General features: G+C 41.5%; 1 protein-coding gene across 5 annotated transcripts in view; it reads right to left on the reverse strand.

The window, feature by feature from the left end:
- HIVEP2 (HIVEP zinc finger 2) overlaps nucleotides 1-15,877 on the reverse strand; it is a 196,225-nt gene that overhangs the window by 6,789 nt on the left and 173,559 nt on the right. For all 5 annotated transcript variants that reach the window (XM_059400848.1, XM_059400850.1, XM_059400846.1 and 2 more), the window contains 5 exons: nucleotides 10,306-15,860; nucleotides 9,169-9,323; nucleotides 5,763-5,938; nucleotides 2,970-3,071; nucleotides 1,290-2,185 (listed from right to left, as the gene is read on the reverse strand). In XM_059400848.1, coding sequence (XP_059256831.1) covers nucleotides 1,290-2,185; nucleotides 2,970-3,071; nucleotides 5,763-5,938; nucleotides 9,169-9,323; nucleotides 10,306-15,477 — 6,501 coding nt within the window. In that variant the 5' untranslated portion in view covers nucleotides 15,478-15,860. The remainder of the gene's footprint in view (nucleotides 1-1,289; nucleotides 2,186-2,969; nucleotides 3,072-5,762; nucleotides 5,939-9,168; nucleotides 9,324-10,305; nucleotides 15,861-15,877) is intronic.

The raw sequence follows: 15,877 nt of genomic DNA on the forward strand, positions 1-15,877 counted from the left end.
CAGAAGATTTCTCTTTTCTACGTAACACCACCAAGACAAAAACCTGTGGGAATGTACTTCTTTCTCGTAGCTTGCTAATTCATTATCTTGGCAAACAAATCATGTCCTGACTGTGTACATGTTTCTGCTGTAATTGTATCACAAAGCCTAAATTCGTACCAACTTGTGAAAAGATGATGTTTGGGGCCAGGGAGTGAATTTCAGCAGGGAACTTTCCTGAAGTTTAAAAAGGATAAACTCAGCTCATGACTCAAGGTAGTGAAAAGGCAATGAGAGAAAGGAGCCTGACCACCAGGACAGTGATAAGACGGAGCTGGAAATGGGTAGTGCCTTTGGCTGGAAGGATGGTATTGAGCCACACAACAGAAACCCAGAACAGCAAAAAGTAGACACCAGGAAACCACAACACATTTAAAGCAAAGAAACTCAAAAGTCATTCATCTGTCTATGCTAAGTGTCTGTTTCATTAATTTTTTAAAATCCTATACACACTAAAAGAAACATCAAGGTCTGCCATCCTATGGAATGAGGCAGGGGAGATGCTTTTTTTTATAGATTTGCATTAGACCCACTGCCTATATTTTATCCATGACTGTTAACTGTTGTTATCTATATTTATAATGAGTGCACACCCTAGAAATCTCTGGAACTTTCTCCCTGAGATCTCCCAACTTTGGGCCCACCACCTCACTGAGCAGTGCACTTGGAGTGACTCTCACCGAGCAGGAGGTGGTAGTAATGACACGAAAAGCAAAGGGGTTCATGCCTTTGACTCACAACATACCACAGGGGTCACTCTCCTCTCCTAGTCACTCACTGGTTTCACATGATCACTCACTGTGAGCAAGGTCATAAGTTTATTTAAAAAAAAAAAGTATTGAAAGTCAATGCTAATGCCTAATCCTGATTTGGAAAAGTTCTATAACTGAGACCCCAGTGGCCCTGATAGTGTCTGTCTATACAGTTCTGTCATTCCAAAGACTTCACCTTCCCTACTCATGTGAAGGTTTCAGTTCATGTCCATAGTTAGTGAAGCTTAGAAAGCATGTAGAAATGCCTCACTTGTTCCCAGTTGGAAATGCACTACTGCTCTGATGCAATACTATACTTGGGGTAATGCCACAGTCGTGTTACTAACAACAGCATGTGAGAAAATGTTCCCTGCTATTTTCAGTAACCAAGTTCACTGTTCCCCATGAGAGATACCCATGTTATAACAAGTTTCACATAAGTGTGTTATCAACACACTTTGGCTTTCACATTAGAAAGAGAAAACTAATCATACTTACAGGAGGCCCCAATACAATTGGTTCTGCTTGCAAATACTGCCCCATGGACAATGGTGGGTTATGGTATAAAGCCCTTCTGGGAGATGGTGCTCTTATGGTGGTCATGTATCTTCTCTCTCTTCTGGGAGAGAAGTCTCTTCTTGTCGTGATATCTTTCCCAGGTGATACTGGCCTCCTTGGGGACAGATGCCTTCTTGGTGAAACATCTCTTTGTGACATCTCTCTTCTCAATGCAGCTTCCTTTCTTGGTGAAAGATGTCTCATGGGTGACAGATCTCTCCTAGGTGATAAATGTCTTCTGGGTGATAAATCTCCTTTGGGTATCAGATACCTCTTTGGTGAATTATCTCGACGGGGTGAAGAGTCATATCCTGGTGAGGAATGGTGGCTTGAGGGTGAGAAGTCCCTCGGAGAGGAGCTGGGCTCCGAAGACAGCATGTACTCTTCATCCGCACAACTTGGGATGTCCAACCTGTCTTTGTCCGGTTCCGAGTCTGTACTTTTACTCTGGAATAACCTCTGGTATTCTGTCATCTGAGTATCTTCACATGAGTCACTTGGTGTCATCAGCTGAGTAACCTGAATACTTGGCAAAGTAACCAAATAGCTGATCAATGAAGAATGCCCCAAGGAACTATCTGAAGGAACCCCATGGGGCACAGCGCCAACATTCACAGGCAAGGATGAGAATCTAGGAGGCTGAGGACTGGTGCTTCTTGATCTTGTTTTCGGCGTCAAATCTCCCTGATCATCAAAGTCATCATCATCTTCATCATCTTCATCATTATCATCTCCATCCTCACCATCTGATTCTTCGGCATCTGAGAACTGATGATCAGTTGAAATGCTAGACATGCTATGCTTCTCAGCTGCTTTGTGCAAATCTTCCATCGTTTCTGAAACAATTGAATAGACAGTGAAGATCAAGGTCCAAACGTCAAGGATGGGAGCTAGTTTGGACACCATCTCTTTCCAAAATCTCCCTTCCAACCCTGAAGCCCCTAGAATAGTCTCATCTCTGAACTCCTATCACACTCACTAGGCACTTACCTGAGAGATCTTACACTGGTTATTATCCTTTTATGACTAATCTGATTCATCCCCATCCAACAAAAGTACTCTAGAGTAGGACCTTATATCTCAAATGTCACATGACCCATAAAAAACACTCAACAAGTGGGTATGGATAATGCTGTTAATAATGAGGCTAGAAGAAAAGGAAAGCAACAATATGTCTCTATAGGTATAAACTTACATATAAGTAATATATCTCAGAAAGTCTGACTGGACCTCAAGTTTTCTATTCAGGTTAATGATGGATTTTTTTTTTCCCTCTTAATAGGAATAATGGCACATTAAATTGTTTTTCAAATTTCCCCAGACGTTTCATAAAATCTAAATCCCTGTCACAACACAAGAATAATTCGATCTCCTTTATGGTTGTAGAAAGAAGTATTTTCATAGTGAGGCCTTTTTTTCCCTTCAGTCAGAATTGAAATACATTTATTTCTTCTCAGTAGGTTGTAAGTAATTCAACATGTCAGATTTCTTCACTATGTTTCATATTTAATAAAATGAAATGTGATCAGTTTTTTAAAATATCAAAACTTGTTTTGTCACCCCAGCCACAAAGCTCCAGTGTGAAGAATGAAGAGGTCAGTCAACTAAATTTTGTAATACCTGCTTCTTCGGTTTCTGTATCATCCACTGATGTCATTGAAACGCCCAACTCCAAACATTTCTTCATGTGTGCTTTAGACTTCATATGCTTTGTTAGGTTTCCTAGAAAACACAAGCAAAAAAAAAGGATAAATTAATTCATTTCAAAAATGTGATGATTGCTCCAAAATTAAAAATGAACTATATTGAGATAACATAGATTTGTTTCTACCCACTACCCCTTGCCTTGAACTTGATGAGAACAATCTGGCTCCTGAATACATGAACCACTCAGAACTTTGGCCCATTTTCAAGTTTCCTTCCCTCTAGAAGACTTGTGGAATAGGGTCATACCTTTTAAGAGTATGTTCCAAGCAAGACTGGGAATCCCAGGCTTTCCTGGCTGAGAAGAGATCTAATATCTTTGGCCCCAACAGGCCAGCCTCCTAGGCCTGGATATAAACATAAACGGGGTGACATAAACGAGGTCACACACCTCAGAGAAGGTTCAGATCAAACATTCTCATCAATACACCTGAGACCCCAGACCTTCTGGCACTGATTAAATTTAGATCAATTTCCCAGGCTCCTCACTGGTCATAAGAAAAAAATTATGCAAACTATGCAAAGGCCAATCTTGTAAATAAATTCAAAGATCCATATACACACTTAGCTAACTACTTACAGGGAATATCATTATCAGTGTTTACCATCTATCTGTCTGGTATATGTTAGCAAACTTATGACAGTAGTTTTTAAAGTTCTACAATATTTTGGTAATTCCAAATATTTCCAGGCCCCTACATACAGTTCTTATTTATCTAAAAATGTTTTAAAGATCTCAAAAATTTTTAGAGCCAGGTCATCAAGAATTCCTAAATCTATAGATTAATTAATACATCTGTATATTAATGGAAAATACTGGCTTCTGCACAGGTGCAAGTTACCTGTGCATGTGAATGGGTGTGTAGATAGTGTCAAGATAATTTATTTAGATCTTAATATGTTTCTCTTCGTCTATTTATTCTTTCTCTTTTTTCTCCATTTCAATAGGCAGTCAGGCTTTGGACTCTCATCTTCAGGATAGGTTTTTAGTTAGAAATCTGGCTCTGAAATAACTCCACCCTGGCTTTGGTTGACTGAAGCCCCGAGCTTCTAAAGGGATTCCAGTTGGGGAAGCGGGTAGCACCAGGCTTGCAGGAGGTGCTCCTTCCACAACTGTGCTCAGCATCTGCACTCATATACATGGTTTGGGACGACAGTCACTTCAATGGAAAGCTGGAAGGGTTTCCCAGGATATTGTGCTCATTTTAAGATTCTGAGACATTTGCACATTCCTGAAGGGTGACAAGGAAATGCCAATAATGACCAAGAATAAATTATTTCCTGCTGAAATTCCATGAAAGTGATCCAGAGCCAAATTTAATTTAATTTTTTTTTAAGATTATACAAACTAAGTCTTTATTTTTTTATTATTATTATTTTTTAATTTGATTTTAAAAAGCCTAGAAACATGACATTTCTTCACTCAGCGTTTCACATAGCTATACCCACGGCAAACCCCTATGCCCGGGGAAAATCTACCAGTGGTAATGACTAGCAGATCTGCAGTTTATAAAACCAAAGTTTGTATTTTCTTATGTCCTGGGGAGTCTCTTGAAGAAGTTCTAAATAAAAGGCTTGACTGCAAAGGTGGATGGTATTTAAAGGACCTTATGTTTATCTCTTTTGAAATGCAAATGAATATTCCCTCCTTTTTTACATGGCTTCAAAGGAAACCTCCCATAACAGAGATACTTCTTAATACAGAACAAACAAGTATATTGAGAGTCTACTCATTTATACTTCTGACAAACCTGATAATACAATTTAGGATATTGGCTATGGGAGAAAATAGGTACAAATTTCTCTACCAAAGATAATCTTATCTGATATTTATTTTTCTTGACAGGTAGTGGAGCAGAATAATGGGCCTGCCAAATTTAAGTTAAAGCATAGGAAATCATATGAGGTTAGTGAGGGGGTAAAAATCCATTAGATCTACTAAAGTACATCTACAGCAAGCTGTGAACGTACTTCTACAACGACCTCTAAATTACTATTGTCTGTAATCTGAGAACACTGAGCATATGTACATTTCCATGATTTTATAAAATGATGGAAATACAATCAAAGCAACCTTCTTGTATAAAATATTTTCATATAAATCTACCTGTAAAAGACAGAGTATCGTTTTAACGCAGGTCCTAGTTTTATGAGATTCACAGCTGTGGTCTGAGAATAAGAAATTTTCTCTGTGCTGATAAATACACGGAACACAAGCTATCAAACTTCTATGCATAATTAATGCGACTGTGGATGGAGGGGCCCACCTGGGAGTCTGTGGGTCTCTACATTATTTATAATCTTGAAACTGACCATGGGCACATGCTTTCTTCCCAGCTGCTGCCTTGCTTTTCTAATGCCGCTGCATGAACTGTCTCCTGGTGGTATTTCAGTACCGGTGCAAAGATTATCTAGACCACACAATATTTCCAACAAAGAGTAATAGCAAGAGCAATCCAGGCAATTCTCAGCCACTTCCTTCGGAAACAACTAGCCTGGCCCCAAGTCTATAGCTCTTACTTAAGTCATAAAAGGAGCCTCAATGTCTCATGGACATCCTTTGACTGCTAACATAAGGGAGAAAATACATTTCAAAATCAAAACCGTCTTACTGTCAATGCAAGTTAGTTATCAAATGGTATTCAGAATCCAAGGTAGCCATTAAAAAAAAAAAAAAAGAATTTTCCTCTATAAAGATGAGAATTGTACCTTTCGTTTTGAAGGCAAAGTTACATAACTTGCATACGTAAGGCCGGACATCAGTGTGAGTACGGATATGCTTTTTGAGCATGCTTGGCTTCTTACAGCGAATCCCACATTCTTCACAAATATACTTTCCGCGTCCACGTCCTCTGACATATACATAATCTTCATTTGATTTATACCTGTTTAGAAAAGGGGAATGCCATGTGTTTTCAAATACTTCCAGTGTTTTATATATCAACCCAGAAGCTGTTTTTTTGAGGGGTACATTTTTTTTTTGAGTGACCAAATTTTTATGAGGGTTCTTTACAATTATTCAACTTTACTTCTATGAAGCCTATAAAATTTATGCAGTAAATACCTGAAACCACCAAAGAATAGATTTGGCATTGAAAGCAAAATAATTTTTCTATGGTCTTCAAAATGGATTTGGGTCCCTCTATTAAGTATAGATATAGGGACTTGGGGTATAGCTGTTCAAATGGGCTTCCATAAATCTCAGTGCAGAGTTGTGCCTTACTACTTTTGGATTCGAGTGCAGACTCCACACAAGAAATATCCAAAAAGTTATACCAACATATTCAAATCAACGTATATCATTCATTAACATTACATCGTCTAAGATGTGCATGCAGAACACATACACATCCCTCTAAATTTGCTAAAATAAGTATAATTGATAATAGCATTCTTCATTGCAAGCTTTAACTCTATTTTTACAATCCTGGCATGAGAGTGTCTCCAAAATTTCTAGCTTACACAGGCTGAGCTGAGCTCACCAACTGTTGTCTACAGATTTGATCCGCTCTTCCCAAGGACCATGAATTTGCACTAAAGTGGAGTCCAAATTTCAAGTAGCTTCTGGTAAGTACTGTTACATAATAAAAACTAGAGATTCTATTTTTCAATCAAATTTGCATTTGTTTCCAGAAGAATTTAATCGAGAGGTTTGAAAGGATGTCTGAGGTCATCTAGTTTAATCAAATCAGTTAACCAAGTCTTAGGTATTCACCGTGATAATGCGTGAAAGAAACCTTTCCAGTGCTCAACCATCACATTTTCTTTAGACTACAATGAAACATGATCAATCATAGAGTACAGTAGCATTCTATTGAATAATTCAATGAATATCATTATCTTTAAATCAAAGCTAGGCTAGAATTATGGGTCTAATGTCATTCTTGGAAAAATATTCCTTTCAAGAGGCTCTTTTTATAACTTCAAAATGTAAACGGACATATAAAATGCCCTAATTCAGTACAGATTTAGTATAAAGGCACTCCATTTACAGGTTTTTTTGTTTTGGTTTTGGTTTTTTACATTCTAAGAGCATTGCCACTTCTCCATTTTGTCCTAGTAGCTAATCTGTCATCAGGAGTAAAAGTTCAACTTCATTTGTCCAACCAACTGAAGGATTTTTAGGAGAGAAAATCCAACCACATATTTAAATACTAACTCTGTTATGGATGCTATTCAATCTTAACATTATTTACGTTTTGGTCAGTACCAAAAGATCCAGGTGGGAATTAAGTAATAACAATATCATATAGAATGAAACAAATAATTTTCGAGAAAGCCAATTTTCATCACAGAAGGACACCTTATGCTTAATGTAGCCCATCATCACAGTTGATGGGAAAAGCATTTTATCTTCAGGTAATATAGTTTATTTTTAATGTCTTACCTGTTTAACTTGCAAACAGTAAAATTCAGTATAAAATAAAGCTGCATATTAGAAAAATTTGTGCAAATAAAGTATTTTACCCTTTGACAGGTCTGAAGACCTATGAATCTACTTAGTACAAGAATTAATGGATTTTGAAAAAAATAAAAGCTATGTTTAATTAAATTACTAAATCTAGGAATTGCATAAAGCACACATCTGCTTAAAAATTTGGTCAGTAATACTTCTTTTTTAAAGTTATTCCTTTGCAATTACCAACATGAGAGGCAGTAGCACACTGCTTGGAATGAACAGCTGGTCACCCCCTGTCAGAAGTTGGGTCACAGATTAAGAAATGATTGGGATGTAGCCCATACCACAGGACAATGAAAGGAGGAAGAAATACTGTAAGGGCACAGTCCTTGTGGATCATAAAAACACAACAATAAAATATTCACATATGCTTTTTCACTTATGTCCTTCGTTGGTGGAGATGGGCTTTCCTAAGGTAATAAGAAGGTTTCTGCTAACCTAGTACAAGTGCACAGCTATGAAGACTGCTGAATATAAGCATGTTGATTCAGTCACAGGGACCTCTTAGTCTCTAAGGAAAGATAAAATCTATATTTCTCTCATTTGTGTTAAAAGATGAGGGATGTCAACAAAATATCAAGACAGGTTTCAAGACTCCATACAACTGAGGTTTCAATGTTGAAAATACTAGACATCCAAAAGGGCCAACACTAAGAGGAAAACAATTTTAATAATTCATCTCTAAACTGGTGAATCTACATGGGAAACAGATAATTCCTATCAGTAAACATTGAATGTTTTATAATCAAATAAATAACATTATTCTGTCTTCCAAATGTAACTAGAATAAATTCATGCTCATGGAATCATGTAAATTACAGATCTATTGCAGAGATATGGCTCGTTACAACAATAATGTCCCAAATGTGGTTAATATGCTTTAATATTTTTAATTTTCTCTCATGTAACTGACTGAAATTAAAATACATTTGTATTGAAATTTAAAATTAGATGTTGCACATATATGTAATTTTTCTTTACTGTATAGATATCAAAGTCATTGGGACCTTATCACTTGTGTTTCTACAACTCAGGATTCAACATTTAAAAAGAAATTCCCAAAGACAAAGAGACTGTCACAAACCAGAAGAAACAGGGAAAACATGACAAATAAATGCAGTGTGGTGCCCTGGCTTGGATCCTGGGACAGAAATAGGACACTGATGGAACTGGTGAATTCCTGACAAAGTCTGGACTTCAGGTAATACTAAAAGCAATAAAATGAACCATCAAATTAACTAGTTCTTAGAATTATACATGAGTGTACATGATTATATTTTTGTAAACACACAATAAAATATGTCCATTAATATTACATAGAAAAATAATTATAAATGTAAAATTAAAGAAGGAACAAGATTAGATGACATCAAGAGTCTATCAATTTAGTTGATTTCATAGTGCATGAGAGGTGTGAAAATTTAAAGCAGAAGCTCAAATCTTATGAACAGGGACATTATCATTGAAAGTAAGCCTTTGAGAGCAAGGGCATGAACTCATTATCTATTACCAGCCAGACTTCAGAAATGTGAATAGAGAAGGATTTCACCTTATACTTCCAACCAGAGTAGATACTATTTTTTCCACGTGTACATTTGTGACCATTTTCTCTGACTTAGAACTGAATGTCTCACACATACATGTATGTTTCCTTACCCTCCTTCAAAGATTTTAATTCGGATTGGCTCCGTTTGTTTAGATCCAATATCTTTATCTCCATGAATATCTCCTTTCCCTCTTTCCTTTAAGATATTTCCAACTAGTTTCCTTTCTAGTTTGCTGCCAAATAAAAAGGATGCATCAGGTTTCATCTGTAGGACAAAAGAGAGAATCATTTCAAATGGTTTCCCTAAGACAGAGGAGAAGCCCACACATTCTGCTCTTCTCTAATCTCTGAAAATTAGCCTAAATTCAATTCTAAAGGGTTGCAGCCCATTTACATGAAATAAGGGATGTTAGAGATAAAAGCGGAGAATGACACTTTTAATGGAATTATCCAACATTTTGTTAAAAAATAATACTCCTCTGTTGGCACTTACTCTGTGCAACACTAATAAAAACAGAAAACATGTTCTGTATTCCTAAATACCAATGAAAACAATATCAATTAAGGACATATTTTCAAAAATTGTTGAAGGGAAATGGTAACCGGATTAAGTAAAATAGATTTTTAAACTCTATTTGTTTCATTAATAATTCGGCAAAAATTCCAAGTGTCCCTTTTAGTATTTTTGCAATTTTATATGTGAGGTATCAATTGTTCATGTAGGAACAAATCAGATAACTGCTTGGAAAAATGAGTTTTGGGAGAGAAATAGAGAAAATAAATTTTAGTAAAAAGTATTGTCAATGCGAACACGCCCCCTGGAGTTTGTGGAGTTCAGTTCTGACACATGCACACTTCCTCCCAGGTCTTTCCTGTTATTGTCCATTCCCATATTCACAGAGTGGATACGTCCTGTATCCACACTTCACAATCCCCTCAATTCCTCATATCAAAAGAAAATTGGATCTTCTGGGTCACTAACACGGGCCAGAAAGGAGAAGAACCCAAAGGAATCGGTCCCAGTGGTAGAATTTCATGGCACCTGGGTGAAGGAGAGATGTCCTCAAGACCCAGTTCACGGTCTGTGGCTTCTTCGCTTACTAGGGAAGGGAATTCAGTGTCGTGGAGGGCTCCCTCGACTCTAACCTTCATTTCACTTGTATGTTTTAGACCTTACGTCCTTCACTCTGTATTCTACTCAGCAAGCAAATCCACACTACAGGGCTTTTAGAAATGGTATCCATTACCTGAGCAAACTGCTTCCAAGCACTTGATGATGTAAGTTTGCCAGTTCCAGGTCTGTGCATAGCAGCCAGAGTATAAATTTCTGCAGTGATTTTTTGCTTGGACCTCAGAAGAGCCAGAGTGGTCTTGGTGTTCAATCCTGATGGGTTCGGGTTACAGGAACTAATGCACCATGAAGCATAAACCGAGGATTTGAAGGTGGCCTGTTGCACGTAATTGGGTTTTGTATAATTCAAGAAGCACCAACTCACGGTAGTTGTTGTCCGCAGACTAGGGAACTGAAGAATCTGCTGGAAATCTGCCACATCCGTGAAAAGAAGAGTTGAGTTTGCCATTTTCCTGCTTGGGCCAGAGGCCATGTGCACCAGCATGCCAACAGGAAGCTTCTGGCCCTTTCCTTGCTCTTCAAGCTGACTGTCTCCCGGAGGCAACGAGGAGCTCTGTGGGCTCATGCTCATATCAGATGCTGTCTCATCAATATCAAGTTCATCTGAGGACTCTCTGCTTTCAGAAGGCCCACTGGACTTCTGGCCTAGAGAGGGTGCCCTGGAGTTGGGTGGGAATGGCTCCCTCAGGGGCATGCTGGCAGATGGATGGTCTTGAGATGAGGAAGGGGACAGTGAGGAGAAGGAAGATGACCCTGACTGCAAGCCATCTTTTGGCTCAGAAGCACAACCTTGTCGAACCAGCTGGGGTTTCTGTGGGCGGGACATATTCTTCTTGATGTCTGAGCTGGTTAGCTCCACAGCACTGAGTTCCTCGACAATCTGTCCATACATCTTTTCTTCTTTGACCCTTTTCTGCTGCTTTGTTTCCATGAAGAGTTCTAAGCTGCTGGCTGGAGAAAGCATCCGCTTGCTACCTCCCAGCGTGGCCACACCGTCAGACGTGGAAGGCAAACATAAGGGGATAGAGGATTCTAAGCCAAGGGGTAAGGTCTGAGGTACTTTCCAGATGGGGTATTTTTCTAAGCCTGCATGTTGCCCCAACATCTGGGCAATGTTGAATCCTATCCCTTGCATGGCCGCATTGGTCACCAATGTTCTTTGGGTAGTATTCTCGTCAACTTTGCAGATGACAATTGCCGGACTGTTCTGCCCAAGTATCTGAGAAATGCTTGTGTACATGACACTCCCATAGGATGGGACGTGGGTCTGGATCCTAACAGGAACCACTGTTCCTGGCAAGGACTGTAAAGGCCCGGCATTTGCTGAGGCAAAATCTTCTTGAAGAACCTGCTCAGAGGGAGTATCAGGTGACTTGGTGCTCTGGTCTGATGGAAACTTTGGAAGAATGTTCTTCGAGTGTAGCCCTGATGTTCCTGAATAACATGGGTAAGTCTGCTCTTTCGTGTGTGCATAATCAGCAGATTTCTTTCCAGTGTGCTCTGTAATATGCTCTAAGGGATAGCCAGGATGGATTTCTGCCTGGAAGGAAGGCTTGCCACAGCTCTTCTGAGGGTGCTGCATGAGGGCATGTGGGAAATGTGCCTGCCACCAGGGAGGCTGCTGAGCTGGTAAATGAACCATACAGACGGTGGGATATTGAAACTGAAACAAGGCATTCTGGATGGGAGAAAATGGAATAGTCTCTTGATGTGGAAATAAGTGCGGCTGCTCAGACAAGTGCTTGCTCGCAATGTAGGATGTTGGTTGTATCAAGGGATTTCTCAGAGATTCCTGACTGTCCATGTGCACGATCTGCTGTTGGGCCAAGTGGAGTGGCCCTGAGCTCAGCTGGCCACAGGGCCCGACAACCTGCTTCCCGGGGTCCTCTGCCTGGAGAGGAGGCAGCACAGAGGTGGGGGCGTGGTGCCATGCGGCCCTGAGGCCGGCGTGCAGGTGCTCCATCTGCTCCTGCTTCACACTCAGATCTGCACCAGCCTCACCCTGGGCGATCTCCGGAGAACCGCTGAAGGACGCCTGCCGCACCAGGAAGCATTTCTTCCTCTCCCGCGACGGAGATAACATGGTGCCGGCCGATGCCCCTGCCACCGGGGCGTGGGACAGATTCCCATAATCAAAGGATTTGCTCCGGATTTCTGGAACTTCAGTTGGGTGAGGACAAGGCATCTGCTCGGACGAGCAGCGCCGCATCTCCTTTTGGTGGTGGTGACCCGGGACGGACAATGAGTAGGACCCAGCAGGGACAGTCAAAAACTCGGAATGCTTCCCAAACTCATCCTGCTTAGGAGGTGCGCCAAGCTTGATGGATTCTTCTCTTTCGAAAGACATGGAAAAACTGGAGCTATGGGACAGGTTGCTTTCCTGACTGGGGCTGCGGGAGAGGCCGGTGCCTGTGGATTCAAAGCTGGATTCCCCTGAAGAGTGCTCCATATCGGCAAGGCGCAGTCGCTTCTTTTTGGGTGGCAACTTCTCGGCTGGGAGCTGGGAAAGGGTCTCGCTTCTCTGGGGCCACTGAAACTCCTCCACAGGCTTTTCCGGCTCTTTACTCTGGGTGTCTTTCTCCTTCTCTGGTTTATCAGGCTCCTCTGTCACTCGAATCTCTGGAACTTGAATGTTGTGCTGGCGCACCAGCCTGGGTTGCGCATGGTAGGACTGCTGCTGAGCATGCTGGGAAGGGGAGGGCTTTCCCCCACTTTCAGCACTGTCAGCCGGTGGAGCCCACTCTGGACTCACCGGGGCTTCAGAAATCTCACTGTCACAAGTCTCAGAAGGTGAGGAGGCTTTATCCTGTGCACTAACCCCCAGTTCAGCTGACTCAGACCTTTCGAATGAATTGGGTCGGCTCAGTGAGTTTGTGTGCTGAATCACAGAAATCACATTTCCAGGAGGCTTCCTGCCCGCTAGGTCTGACATCTTGTCTGAATCAGTGGCTGAGGGTGACTCCTCGGACCCAAGAGATGGGCTTCCAGATTGGAGTTGGGGTCGACAGTGCTCAAAACGCTCAGAGTGGCTGTGAGAAGGGTTCTCGTGTCCAGACATGGAGAATCCACCTCTTAGTCCTTCCTGCATCTGCAACTTGGGGTCGTAGTCGGAAGTCATCATGCCCATGGGAGTGCTCACAATGCTGCTGCAAATCATGGGGGTGTCCTCCTCATCTCCTACACTCTTCTCTTTCCGGCGTTTTCTATTTTCACATGTAGTTCCAAACACGGTTGGCACACCCTGCAATGGCACTGTGGGATCCATAAAATATTCGCCACCATGTTTTAAAGAGCCGAAGCAGGAAATGTCCCTGTAGCCTTGCTTTGGCGTCTCAGAGTCTTCCCATTTCTTGTAGGGTTTCCGGCAGACATCATAGTCATAGCCCATCCGGTCCCCAGACATTAATTTCTTTTCCTTCAGGGATAAGCCTGTGATACTCTTTGACATTCTGCCATGGTGTTCTGCCTCCATGTGCCCCTCTTGTACCGAAGGCAGCTCAAATGCAGCTTGTCTTCTTAACATGCGCTGAGGGGGTATTCCTACCGTCCCTGGATAGAACACATCATCGGAACCAGACATCCTTTCATCAAATGAGTGACTTCCTCTCAAAGAAGGAGGAATACTTAGATTAGTTGCTGAAGAAGTTGGCATCGAGTTGCTTCTAATAAGGGGTGAAGAGTCCACAGGAGCTTCTAAGAGAATTGGGTTGCTGCCTTGGAAATTTGCAGGAAACAGCTTTCCTTCATTCCTGATAGATGATGGCATAGTCTGGGATTGCCTGGATTCGCTGTTGAATTTCGTGGATTTCAGCATGCTGGTTTGACTGGGGTCGATTTCTCCCTTGCTTGGGATCAGCTGTGAGACAGGATCTTCAAACATCTTGACATCTAACCTGGTGTTTACGTGAGGTAATGACTCCATCATGCCCTTTCTCCCCATTGTGGCACGCTCCTGACTTGCGGTTGTAACACTGAGTGTATTTCTGGGACTAAGCCGACAGTATTTTCCAAAGATGATTTCTTCGTAAGACTTTGCATTTGTGTTTGGAGGGCTTATTTGCTGCTCTGCACTTTCTGAGCGAGAAAAGTAACCGGAGTCAGTACTTCCTTTACTGTGCGGGCTCAGAAGGTTAAGAGATGGCTCAGAATCTTGTCCTTTTTTCTCTGACAATCTTAGTGCAAGTTTCTGTTTCACTGTGTGGGAATCATCAGGCTTAGTATTTAGAGACGGGTTTGGTAGCATATCAGAGCCTATATACTGAGAGCTTTCACTAGGTAAAGGAATCCCACTTTTGGGGATAATCAAAATGGGCACTTTCATGGGCCCTCCCAGTGATTCTTCCAGTGACCCATGATAGCCCCCTCTGCTGGCAATATCCAGTGGGATCGACGGGCCAGGACTCATTTTCTCAGAAGCCTCAACAAATAAAGAGCTCTCCTCATCCGTGTCTGTACTCTGCTCACCGTCTGAATGTATTTCTGCTTCTACATCAATAAAACCAGCCTCTAGGTCCAATTTAGATACAGCTGACTCTGTGAAAGGGACTAATCCTGCCTTAATTGCATGGGCATGTGACTTCCTGTGCTTATACAAATTGCTCTTTGTCTTGAATGAGAAACCACAAGGTATACATGGATATGGCCGCTCACCAGTATGGGACCTGATATGTTTTTTCAGTACGCTTGGTTTGGCACACGCCCTGCTGCAGTAGGGGCAAATGTATTTGCCGGGCTTTTTGGGTTTGTGCTCTTTCTTGTGAGCATCTTCTGACTGTTCGATACTTTTCTGAGAGTATTGGCTATAAGCAGGGTTCAGACTTGAAATCTTTTTTCTAGGGTAACCACCACTGTGGCCGTGTATAGGAAAAGGAAATAAGTCCTCGGAGGCAATAGATGGCAAAGGGCCAGGGAAAAGCCACGGAGGGCCTTCGAGGCTCTGATGTGGCTTGTTGCTGTGCATGACCCCCTGTGGCAATGAGTGCTGAGGGAAAGAGAGTGAATGTTGGCATGAGTAAGGACTCGGACGGTGCGGTGGGTATTGCTTCTCTGTGACCTGCTGTGCCACGTCGCTAGGTGAGGCCAGTTTCCCAGAACCAAAAAGTTGTGCTGATGCTGTGTCTCCGATTTGCTCAGGATCTATTTGTGGTTGCCGCTGTCCTTCTTGACTGCCAAAAGTGCTCATCTTAATAACAGCTGATTGTTCCTGTCTCCATCTACCTGAAGCCTTATCAGTTTCTCCAGACCTTGAGGTAGCTTTTTGTCCTAGAGCTGTGTCCCCGGTGTCCATTTTGTTACAAGGTCTTCAGTGCTAGTTCACTTGAAAGCCATGCAGACTCATGCAGTGTCTTCCACTCTGTGCTTTTCAGAGCTCGTTTACTTCCATGTTGCAGGGTGTCTGCAGACTTGCTGAGTGCTCCTTCTCTTTGGAAACTTCCACACCCACCCCGTAGTCTTATGGGCATTCGATGGTAATTTCCTTGGACCAGGGCTATAACACAGTTCTCTCCATTGCAGAACTGTCCATCCAAAAGCTAAGTGCAAATCTATAAAGATTTCTTATGGCATTTGAATATTTTCAACTAGCATGAAATTGGGATGAAGAGCCTGGGAGAAATTTTGCCCATCAACTACAGCAAAGTTCAACTGCCAGTTTCACTAAGATAAAATGATCTGAAAGAAAAAGAAAC

This window comes from Mustela nigripes, chromosome 5 (genome assembly GCF_022355385.1).
Source record: "Mustela nigripes isolate SB6536 chromosome 5, MUSNIG.SB6536, whole genome shotgun sequence".
NCBI lineage: Eukaryota > Metazoa > Chordata > Mammalia > Carnivora > Mustelidae > Mustela > Mustela nigripes.